The 12578-nt window shown below is 38.4% G+C and overlaps 1 protein-coding gene across 1 annotated transcript; it reads left to right on the top strand.

Moving 5' to 3' along the window:
* Positions 1 to 7281: 7281 nt before the first annotated feature.
* Positions 7282 to 11921, top strand: LOC124821580 (potassium transporter 6-like). The gene is made up of 8 exons (XM_088104176.1): positions 7282 to 7413; positions 7514 to 8006; positions 8095 to 8148; positions 9492 to 9752; positions 9835 to 9887; positions 10233 to 10356; positions 10454 to 10708; positions 10795 to 11921. Exons 1-8 carry the CDS (start codon positions 7375 to 7377, stop codon positions 11832 to 11834), a joined length of 2319 nt encoding a protein of 772 aa, XP_087960302.1. The 5' UTR covers positions 7282 to 7374; the 3' UTR covers positions 11835 to 11921.
* Positions 11922 to 12578: the final 657 nt, after the last annotated feature.

Raw genomic sequence — 12578 nt, 5'->3', positions numbered from 1 at the left:
CCTGAACCCAGTTGATTTACTATATTTTGTTTGTTTGTTTTGATTCTACTTTAGTTGCCTAATAAGGATTGAATGCATGAGTGTTTTGAGAACTTAAATGCAGGGAGTGAGTGAGAGGCATGAGTATTAGGCACCCAGGGCAAGCTAGGAAGAAGGAGAGCATTTCACGTAAGTGCCGCTCAACGCCAATTACCGTTGAGCGGTACTTATGCATAATGGTTTTTTGGGTCGCCCTTAGCGGGACCCGAGCCCATTAGGGTATTTTTATACCTTAGGGTGCGATTTTGGGTTCATTTTCAGATTGATTTCCTCTCACACACTTCTAAACACTTTTCTAAGAGTTCTCTACATCTTTCCCTTCATTCCCCTTTACAAAATCCCTCTTCCACTCACTTTCTCACTAGTTTTGCATCTAAGTTTGGGGTTTGGAGAGAGCATTGTTGTTGGGGCTGAATTCTTCACATTCTTAGAGCATTTTCTACTCATCTAAGTAAGTCAAGCAATTTTTCATTCTAGGGTTTTTGAAAGCATGAATTGGTATGATTATGAATGTTCAAATCATGATTCTTTAGGGATTTTGATTTCTATGCATGATATGATGAATTAATTGATATTTGAACCGATTAAAATGCTTGATTTTGGTCTGGAAGTATGAAAATTGCTTTTGGGTGGAGTAAGGAAGTGTTAAAAATCAATTTTTTAAAATCTGCAGGATCGCCGCTGAGCGGTAATTACCCCTGAGCGCGACTCTGCCAGACTTGGTTTTTGGCTTCTTTTTCTTGCTAGCTTGGTGTACTGGTTGCGCTGAGGGGTTTTTGTGACCATCAGCGGTGGTTTAGCATGGATTGGGGATGTTGTTTATGGTTTACTAATGATTAACAATAGGTTTTGTGGTTTTGTAATTTGTGTTTGATGTAGGGATGGCATCCTCTTCAGGCAAAAGATTGAAGACCACAACCTCCAAGAGGAAAGACAAGGAACCTGAACAACCTCATTCTAGTAGGTTCCTCTCTCGCAAACATGAGAAGCATTTTAAGATTGTTCAAGATAGGAGACTCCTGATGGAGAGGAAAGCGGGAATGATACCTAACTTTGCTCCTCAATTTGGAGAGCAACTGATGGAAAGAAACTGGAGGAGATTGGCCACATACCCTACACCAGCCAACATAGCAGTGGTAAAGGAATTCTACACCAACGCAAGAAAGTTGGGTGATTATCCGACTGAGGAGTACCTAAGCTATTTTAGAGGCCACGCTATTAGGTATGATCCTAACTCTATCAACAGCTTTTTGGGTACTGAATGGGTTGGAGAGCAGTGCCAGTTTGCTCTTTGTATGGAGGAAGGCACTGATTTTAATGATGTGGAGAGTGTTCTATGTGTACTTGGAGGACACTTCCAGAGGAACAGAAATGGTGCAGTGGTGAATATCAGGAGGACTGATTTGACTCCTCTTGTGGCATTCTCCCATGCCAACATTCAGCCGTGTTCCCATGTTTCAGACATCACTCTTAGCAGGGCACTTCTCCTCTACTGTGTGCTCAGAAATATGAGCATTAACATTGGCCAAGTGATTGCCAATGAAATTCAAATGTGTGCCAACACAATGAACATCAAGGCACCTTTAGGACATCCTTCCTTGATTACACACCTGTGCAAGATAGCTGGGGTGGATACTTCTGCTCCGCCATTGGAGAGGCCGAGGAAATCCATTGATGAAGCCTATTATAGACAATATTGTGGAGGAGAGGAGGCAGCTCAGCCAGTTCCTCCACAACGTCCTCGTAGGGAAAGAAGACCAGCACAGAGTCTGGCATCTGTAGAGACTTATGAGGCAGAGCCATTCCAGATGAGAGACATGTACATGTCTCTCATAGGTGCACAGATGCAGTCCATCCACAGAGGACAGGTGGCAACTGCTGAGATGATTATTGGGCTATATGATACACCTCCAGCACACAGGTGGACTATGGATGAATTCCATAGTGTAGTAGATTGGCCAGAGGAGCATACCTAGGGCAACAGAGCTGGAGCAGCTGAAGCTTCAGCTATGGAGGAAGATGATGATGATGATGACGCATTTGAGGATGCTGAATATAATGAAGAGGAGGAAGATACAGATGACAGCACAAGCTGATGAGGAGCTGAGATAGCATCTACTGATGGATGCTATCAGCACTAGAGCAGGATTTTTCTATCTTTTGTATTGTAATATTGAACTTTTTTGCTTATGTTTTTAGAATAGGGTTGATGTTCTCAATTTGAACTTTATCTGTTATGATGGTTTGCTTATGACTTATTGCATGATGAGTATTGTTTGATGATGTTTGGATCTTGATTGATGATTGATAATGTGCACATTATATGCTTATACAGGTGGTTCACGAGCTATGTGAACAAATGCATGATGTTGTGATTGTGATCATGATACTAAGCAGGATGTGTATGTGGAATGTGAATGAGCTTATATGTGAGATTTTGAGCTCCAGAGTTGTTGTTTAATGTTATTACTTTGACAGCATGAATGACTTTGCCCAGGTTTTCTATGATTGAATCACTTGCTTGTTTGCATCATATGATCAAGGCCATTTATTGGAAACCATTTTTGTTAGCCAAATGCATGAATTTAGCCCACTAAAAGAGAGCACTATGTGTTCTATCCTTTGAACCCTTAGCCATGAAATAATTTGAAAACCCTTTTGAAAAAAAAAACTTTACCTTGAGTTAAGATGAAAATATTTTGTGGTATTGATAAATGTTCAAGTTTGGGGTTGTTGGAAAATAGAAAGGAAAAATAAAAAGCATTGAGCTAAAAGTTAAGCATGTGAAAAGAAAAAGAAAAAGGAAAGAAAAGAAGAAAAAGAAAAGCTCAATGCAAAAGAGAGTTGGGAATAATTAAGAATGGGTGTGTTTAGATGATTCTCTTAACTCAAGGGTTTTGTGATCCAGAAAAACCAATTGTTATTGTTAGCACAGCCACATTATAAGCCATTGAAAAGTCCTTGTGATGATGCTTGCTTGTAAGTGTTTTTGATTATGGTTAAATGAAAAGCAAAGTTGATTCATGTGACATTGTAATAGTAGAGTAAATGAGTGAATATCTCCTATACACTTGTGTGTTTGAGTGATACACTTTATCTAGTGAGGATGGATTCCATGAACACATAAGAACATCTTTCCTTAGTTGATTGATCATTCATGACAATAGCATTTGTTGGATATTATGTGATTGAGTGAACACTAAAAGCATGTGCACATCTTGATTGAAGTCTTGGTGATGAGCTAAATTGAGTATTTACTTGTCTGGAAAGAAGGATTTTTGAATGTGGTGAACCATTAGAAGATTGAGTTACATCTTATTTTCTTGAGGACAAGCAAAGTTCTAAGTTTGGGGTTGTGATAACAGTTGAAAAACTGTTATTTTTATACTTCAAAATTGACTTCAATTACAACCTTTATGACTTAGAAATGAGCTTGAACTCATTATTTTGTTGAATTGTTGGAAATAACAGAGTTGGACAAGTTTTATGCTTGATTTCCTTGTTTTTGCAGGTTTAAAGATGAATTTGATGAAAGAAGTGAAGTACGAAAAAGATGGAGACAGAAAAGGACACAAAAAGTGCAAAAGAAGAGAATCAGCAAGTACCGCTCAGCGCCAATTACCGTTGAGCGAAACTTTTCAGTACTCATTGGCACCGCTAAGGGGAAAATTGGCGCTGAGGGCACTAGTGCAGAAAGGGCTTTAGACGTCCGTTCTTTTGGCCTTTTGACGTCTGACCTTCCCCCGACGTCTTTGTGGGTGACGTTACTCAGACGTCGGGGGGTCAACATCAGACGTGTATATAGACGTCCGATGTGTCAGGCCTGACGCCTATCCAGACGTCCGGTGTACACCTCGGACGTCCACGTAGACGTCCCACATGCCCGTCAGATGTCCCGCGACGACCACCTCCTGAATTGTTTTGTGGTAGGGCTGGGGTTGGACGTTCGTTTGTGCACTGCAAGACGTCCGTTTGTGCACTCGGTTGACTGCTTCTATAGATAAGGCGGAGCGTCCTTGGCTCATCATTTTAGCACATAGGGCTTCGGCCGGCGCTACTACAGCGCTTCTCTAACTCGAAGCCTCTCGGTAAATCCAGCTTCGCTAACGCTCGGCTAAGTCTTGAACCGTCGCGCGTTCGCTTTCTTAGTAGCAAAAGCGCTTATCTTGCTCCCGCTTCCTCGCATCTGCGCTCGTCAAGCCAACTTTGCTTTTTGGGAGGTGAAACTGCGGTTGAAGCGGACATTTCGAAATGACAGCATCGAAGATCCCCCCTGCTTGCAGAAATGAATGGATCAGAAGGGGGAGCTGGGTTCTATTTCCGGGCCGGGCGGGAGGTGAAGGCCATAAGATTGCCCTCCCGGTAAGAAAGAGAGGAAAAGGGTGTTGTCATCTAAATAAGTGAAACTCTCGACGTCCGTTGTGGTGGGGGACGGAAGTCTAAGAGGTTGGACAATCACCTCTTCAACTCCCCGCTGTCAGCCCCTTAAACGTCCGTTGTGGAGGGGGACGGACGTCTATAATATTATAGACGTCCGGCTCCCTATACAACGGACGTTTAAGGGGCTGAAGACAATTAATTCTTCAACCACCCTGTCAGCACCCGAAACGTCCAATATGGGGGGACGGACGTCTATATAATTGTAGACGTCTGTCCCCCTCCACAATGGACGTTTAAGGGGCTGAAGACAATTAATTCTTCAACCACCCTGTCAGCACCCGAAACGTCCGATATGGGGGGACGGACGTCTATATAATTGTAGATGTTCGTCCCCCTCCACAACGGACGTTTCGGGTGCTTAAAGGGTGGTTGAAGAGTTAATTGTCTTCAGCCCCTTAAACGTCCATTGTGGAGGGGGACGGACGTCTATAATATTAAAGACGTCCGTCCCCCTCCACAACGGACGTGTAAGGGGCTGAAGACAATTAACTCTTCAACCCCCCTGTCAGCACCCGAAACGTCCGATATGGGAGGACGGACGTCTATATAATTATAGACGTCTGTCCCCCTCCACAATGGACCTTTAAGGGGCTGACAGAGGGGAGTTGAAGAGGTGATTGTCCAGCCTCTTAGACGTCCGTGGGTGGGGCCGGACGTCTATAATTTATAGACGTCCGTCCCCCCGCCCCAACGGACGTCGACAATTTCACTCATTTACGGATTTGCCACCGGTCAATTATTTACGTTGGGGCTGTTGAGGACGGACGTCTATGGGGTGACGTTAAAGGCCATTTCTGCACTAGTGGGGGAAGAAGTGAAACGCGCTACTACCGCTAAGCGGTATTTACCGTTTTGCGGCACTTTTCTGGGCTTGGGCCTACTTTTCTGTATTTTTTAGAATAGTATATAAGCTTTAGGACGTTATAGGGTTTGTATCTTTGGCTGGAACGAAGCAAAAACACACTCTTTCACCCCTTGGAGGAGGATTTTGGATGCTAAGGCTCCCTTCTCAACTTTCTAGGGTTCTATCTTTCACTTTTCCATTGTATTTCATCTAGTTTCACCATGAATATGGTGAACTAAACTTATTTTGTTGTTGGGGAATCAATGTAAATCCTTAGAAACTCTCTTGTATGGAATTTTTCTTAAAAATCATCTTTATGATACATGCTTTCTTTCATTAATAGTTAGGGTTTTTCCTCTTTTCCTCTTTAGTAATTTAGAAAGTGGCATTAACATTAATGAAAAGAATGATGAATTCCTAAATACAAGAGAGTGGATAGGATGAAATTGATAACCCCCAACAACATATTCATTCATATAATTCAAATCACGTGTTTTGTTTCTTCTTGCCCATTGATCCATACATGCATTCATATTTACTTTTCGGTCTTTTGCATTTGATACTTACAACAATTTATTCACAAGTCTTAATTCATCAATAAATCACATAACTGTCTAGGTCGTGAGTTCTTTGGGAGAACAATACTTGGTCTTACCAGGTTTATTACTTGATACGATTCAGTTACACTTGTCTAGGGTTAACAAGTTCTTGACTCCGTTTTCGAGGATCTAAGATTTGTTCATCAGCTCCTACGAATAACAGAAATACAATAAGGGTAAAATCGTTAAAACCACTAATAAAAACTCGATCTGATAATTCAAAAGGCACATGTAAGTTGAACTAGACCCACATGAACAAAAAATGGTTGAAACTTAACTTACTCATACAAATAAACTAATGAGTCCAATTTGAAGAGCTCACCACAAGAATCAATCTTACCGTCTCAATTCTTTAATTAGACAAAAAGAGGACGAGAACTCTCAGAGAAAAGTCACATAACTCTAAAAAAATTGTTTCTAAAGAGATTGTGTGTTTCAAAATTATAAAACTTGTTCATAACAAAATTATTTATATTAAAATTTTCTAATATTAATTAAAATAATCGAGTATAACAAATTTTAAATTATTACTATTTCTAAAATATCATTTTCTAACTATTTTCAATATTCTTTCGACTAAACACAATTTTTTAGTTTAAATTATGTAACTAAATTGTATACTAAGAAGAAACAACATTTTATAATCAAAAAGGTCTTAGGAATGATTTTATGAAAAACAATTATCTATAAGTTAAAAAATGGATTCAAATATATTATAAGTGAATCTTTTTTATAAATTATCTTGTACAAAAGTTGATTTTGATTTATATGTTTTATTATATTTTTTATTTGATCTATTTTAAGAGGTTTATAGAAAAATCTTCTCAAAAGAGAAAGCGTGAAAAGTACATGTTATCCTAGGTAATATTAGAGTGTAATTTTGTGGAATAGTTTTATACGTAAGAAATGTGTGCCATGCAGATAATACAGCTAGCATTTTTGTTTATGGGAATATTTATCTGTGTTTGTGACAATTACCGTTGATTCCAAGTTTCGGCATCTAACTATTATTGGTGGCTTTGTTCCCTACTTAGGCCTACTTGTCGCCATTGATGGCTGTTAAACTGCTGTATAGGTTTCTCATAAACTGAGATAACTTTTTTCACTCTTGCAATAAAATAATCAAAAACGATGTTTCGCGTGTATCTTCCTATTCTCAAAACACATGCACAACTGGGACCTCCTTGAATGCATTTCAAACTCCATCATGGATCTGGAAAGTTGAATAAAGTAATATAAAATACAGACAGCTTTATTTTATTTTTTCAGAATTATTCTGTCGAGGTGTCACACTTTTGAAGATATATTAATTCCTTTATATGTCTTTTTTTTTTCCTATGTGCTACTAACTGGGAGGGGAGAGCTTTTGCAGCAACTCGGTCTTGTACAAAACCTATGCTTTTCAGTTTCTAAGTTTAAAATGGTTCACTTAGATTTCTAAGAGCATGTGTCATGGATCTGGAACGTGGGATTCTTCAAAACTCTTCTAAGGTGAATTGGGCATGCTAAAAATGTGCAAAATTTTTCTTTTAGTTAATTTGAACCATGTTAGTGTTGAACCAGAATGTTGGCTTTTTTTTTTTTTTTGCAGGGGAAAGAATCATGGAAAACTGTTCTGACTCTGGCATATCAGAGTCTTGGAGTTGTGTATGGGGAGATAAGCACTTCTCCGCTCTACGTGTACAGGAACACCTTTGCTGAAGATATTGGTCACTCTGAGACCAATGAAGAGATTTATGGTGTTTTGTCTTTGGTGTTCTGGACTCTTACATTGGTGCCTTTGGTGAAGTATGTGTTCATAGTGCTGAAAGCTGATGACAATGGTGAAGGTGGCACGTTTGCACTGTACTCATTGCTGTGTCGCCATGCCAAAGTTGGCTTGTTGCCTAATTGCCAATTGGCAGATGAGGAGCTCTCGGAGTACAAGAAGAATAGCAGTGGTGTGGCAGCAGAGAGAAGCCTTGCCTCCACGCTCAAGACCTTGTTGGAGAGGCACAAGGTCTTGCAGAGGATTTTGCTGGTGCTTGCTTTGTTAGGGACTTGCATGGTGATTGGTGTTGGAGTCCTTAAACCTGCTATTTCTGGTGATAATTACAACTTTGGTTTGTTTTGATTTGGGATATTATCTTTTGGGGTCTGTTGGTTACACTATGTTATTTGGAATGAATGCAGTTTTCTCGGCTGTGTCTGGACTAGAGCTTTCAATGTCCAAGGAGCATCACAGATGTAAGTTCGTCAAGACTTTCTGTGTTTTGTCATAGCATGTTTTTGATCATCATTGCTCAATTATCAAAGGAAATTTATTGGGACTTGAAATTTCTCTTCCTTCAGTTACCTCATTATTTTATCTCCATGGTGATGTTCTCATTTTCTCTTCTTGCTAGTGTTTCTTAACACTCAAGTTTGGAAGGTTCGTAATCAAAGTTACCTATGGATATACCTGTACCTCGAAAATTGAAATTAAACTGATGTAATTGGAATCTAAGAGTCCAAGTCTTATATTAGATAAAATAAAGAAGTAGAATTGTATATAAAGTGAAAAATTCATTAATTCATTATTTTAAGGTTTTTTTAAGGTTTTGGATAAAGGGTGGTGTCAGATCTTTATATAGTTGACTCCAATGTTATTAGTGTTTGTTTAACTCACATAAAATCTAAAGAGTTCTTGTAATCTGGCCAGCATGCTTGTATTTTTACAATGCATTTAGCATGCAAGTTAGCAAGTTTGATAATTGATAATTGGGTGGCTTTTTCAATGATGATTATAACGTCTTAGTCCTGGATTTACTGTAACTTTGTAAATTTTGATACCGGTCTAGATTAGTTCTCACAAAGCCTGAGTTGAAGCTTGGTTGATGTTGCAGGAATGAAGAAGTTTAAAGCAGATGATAGTTTTCTTCTAGACTTTGATTAGAGAAACTTTTACGGTTTCAGTGCAATGTCTATAAGTTATTCCAATTTATGAAAAAAGCTTATCTGATTGGATTTTCCTTATTGACAATCTTCCAAAGTTTCTATTATAACTTCATGACTTAATAGGTAGGAGGGAGAGAGAGAATTGCTTTGAACGTTAATTGAAACTGAAATTATGTTGATAAATAAATTCTCGTATTGACAAGATCTATTGTAATCTTAAGCTTTTCTGCATTATATCTCTTATACTCCTAGAAATCAAGCAACATTGGTACTTTTCACAAACCATGTCTTTGATGTGAAAGGTCCACAGAGGATTGTCAGATATTGTTGAAGATATATGGCTAGACTTAGATTTTAAGCATATCTTATATGGAAAACGAAAATGCTTTAGTCACATTGTTATTGCTTCCTAGATCGGGAATTGGGACTACCACAAGGCTAAAGTGAACTTACATGTCATCACTAAATTTTATGCTGTTTATGTACAAAGATCTTAAGAGAAAGGATAAGATCATAAAAATAGTTGCTGATCTACCATAAGCTTGTGAATTTACATTTTCTTTTATATGCATGTAGAACTTCGATGCCACACTTGTCCTTTATCCGAGACATAGGTCACATGACTCACTAATAGCACTTGTAAAACTTGACAGATGTAGAAGTTCCAGGTGCATGTATCATATTAATTGGCTTGTTTGCCCTTCAACGTTATGGCACAAACAGGGTTGGCTTCTTGTTTGCACCCATAGTTTGTGTGTGGCTATTCTGCATCAGTGCCATTGGTCTATACAACATCATTTACTGGAACCCTCATGTGTACAAAGCACTCTCTCCATATTATGTTTTCCAATTTTTAAAGAAGACTAGAAGAGGAGGATGGATGGCCCTTGGTGGAATTTTGCTCTGCATAACAGGTTCATTTGTTTGTTTTGTGATTGGCTAACTTAGATTTGTGCCAATTTTCTTCATTTTTAATGCATTCCTTCAATTTTTCAGGATCAGAAGCCATGTTTGCTGGTCTCGGGCACTTTTCTCAGCTATCAATCAAGGTATTCTACTTTACAATTGGTTTTATTTTACCTCCTACTCGTTTAAATTCATTTTGGCTATATAAATATATACTTGTCGCCATTGGCGTTATACTAATTCTATATTTTAGATGTTGGTGAATCTTTGTAAATGACTTTTTAGCTAAGAATCTAGGTTTAGAAGCTAAGCAAAATCTACCGGTGTGTCCTTCTTCTGTAGTCAGTATCATTTTCTTCTTGTTCCTATCTTACTTTTTCTACTTTATTCCTGAAATATTTCCTCCATTTATTTTTCTACCTGAACTTTATTCCATTTCCCGGTTCAATTCCATAACTCTTTGATAGACGTTTTGATGGCTTCTGCAGATTGCTTTCACCTCTTTGGTTTATCCATCTCTTGTTCTCGCTTATATGGGGCAAGCTGCTTATTTTTCTAGACATCACGATGTTGAGCAAGAGTATCACTTTGGCTTTTACGTATCTGTACCAGGTAGGCAGTGTAATTTGTGATCTTTCGGAGGTGTAGATGAAAATGATGGTGAAAATTTTCGCCAATGATCGGAAGATTTGACTGTTTTGTGTTTCAGAGAAATTGAGATGGCCTGTTCTGGTGATAGCCATTCTTGCTGCAGTTGTGGGAAGCCAATCCATCATCACTGGAACTTTCTCAATCATCAGGCAATGCTCTGCATTGAGTTGCTTCCCTAGAGTAAAAGTGGTTCACACTTCATCCAAAATCCATGGACAAGTATATATCCCTGAGATCAATTGGTTGTTGATGCTCTTGTGTTTGGCTGTAACTGTTGGCTTCAGAGACACAAAGCTTATGGGTAATGCATCAGGTAAGGTCACTATTACATCAATGCATCAGGTGTGGTATAATAGTCGTAGTATATAAGTTCTTATGACAAAGTGTGCTGCACAACAGGTTTGGCAGTTGTCTCAGTGATGCTAGTCACCTCTTGTTTGATGTCAGTGGTTATCGTAATCTGCTGGCACAAGAATGTTCTGCTTGCAGTTGGGTTTGTTCTCTTTTTTGGCTCCATTGAGGCTCTCTTCTTCTCAGCTTCTGTGATGAAGTTCTTTGAAGGAGCATGGGTGCCAGTTGCTTTGGCATTTGTGTTTCTTTCTGTGATGTGTGTGTGGCACTATGGCACTCTCAAAAAGTACGAATTTGATGTTCAAAACAAGGTTTCAATCAGCTGGTTACTCAGCCTTGGCCCTAGCTTAGGCTTTGCAAGAGTACGTGGGATTGGCCTTGTGCACACTGAACTAGTATCTGGAATTCCTGCTATTTTCTCCCACTTTGTGACCAACCTACCAGCATTCCACCAAGTCCTTGTTTTCCTATGCATCAAGCATGTGCCAGTTCCACATGTTAGAGGCGAGGAAAGGTTTCTAGTTGGTCGTGTAGGTCCGAGAGATTTCAGAATCTACAGGTGCATAGTGAGATATGGATACCATGATGTCCACAAAGATGATAATGAGTTTGAAAAAGACCTTGTGTGCAGCATAGCAAAGTTCATACAAGCAGGAAGTGGTGGATGCAACTCTTCAAATGATGAGGTTGAAAAGGGTGGAAACATGACAGTGGTTGGAAGCTGTTCTACTAGCCACTCCCTGTTGGTGAGTGAGAAAGAGGAGGTTGATGTGGAGTTGGATGAGAGCTCAGAATCAGAGAAGGTGATGAAACGAAAGAAAAGGGTGAGATTCATTGTGCCTGAGAGTTCAAAGATTGATACTGCTGCAATAGAGGAGTTGAAAGAGCTTATGGAAGCTAGGGAAGTTGGAGTGGCCTACATTTTAGGACAGTCCTACATGAGAGTTAAAGCAGGGTCCAGCATGCTGAAGAAGTTGGTTATAAATTTTGGGTATGAATTCTTGAGGAAAAATAGCAGGGAGCCTTCCTCTCTACTTAGTGCTCCTCATGCATCATCTTTGGAAGTTGGGATGATGTATCATGTTTAATCTTTTGTTAAGCAAATGATTTAGAGTAAGTAATCATGTACATGTTATAATCTTTTATGCATATATAGTGAAAGAGCCATCACTTAATCTGCTGTACAAATCTTCACTTTCTTTTTTCCATATCACAACCTCACGCCTTTTTCTCATATCAACCTTATATATCAAATTAACTCAAAGATATTCAATTTAGGAAAAACCTAACTTTATCCTATTACAAAACGTTTTAATCCTAGGTTAGCCTATTTAATTATTATTACTATTTTTATTAAAATTAATATACAATTAGTGTAAGCTAAAGATTCAATCTTATTTCTCAATCCTGTTGAAATTGGTGACTCCTAACATTTTTTTTGTAATGATCACAAGAATCTTCTGTTCGAAGCGAAATCGAATCAGATAAATCATTATGGAATGTGAAAGTTTCTTTTTAAATGTTTAACACAGTTACATATATAAAACTTAAAATAAAAATAATTAATTTAATTGAAATAATTCTATATTAATTAATTCACCTTGATAATAGAGTAAAAATAACTTATCTTAAGACTATTAAATATGACTTGTACAGTATTAATTCATTATCTAAATATGATGCTGAACTTTTTATACAGTTTACTAATTAATCTACTGTATTTAGAAATATTTTTTATTTTTAAAAAGAGTTTGTTCTTTTTTTGCCATCCAGCCCACCGATGAGTTGGATTGGGCCAAACTAAACTTTGGGTGTTACACTATCACTTCCTT

The sequence above is a fragment of the Vigna umbellata genome, chromosome 1, assembly GCF_029865625.1.
Source record: "Vigna umbellata cultivar VRB3 chromosome 1, Vumbellata_1.0, whole genome shotgun sequence".
Lineage (NCBI taxonomy): Eukaryota > Viridiplantae > Streptophyta > Magnoliopsida > Fabales > Fabaceae > Vigna > Vigna umbellata.
The sequence above is the reverse complement of the archived record's forward strand: the minus strand, read 5'-3'. Positions and strand labels throughout refer to the sequence as shown.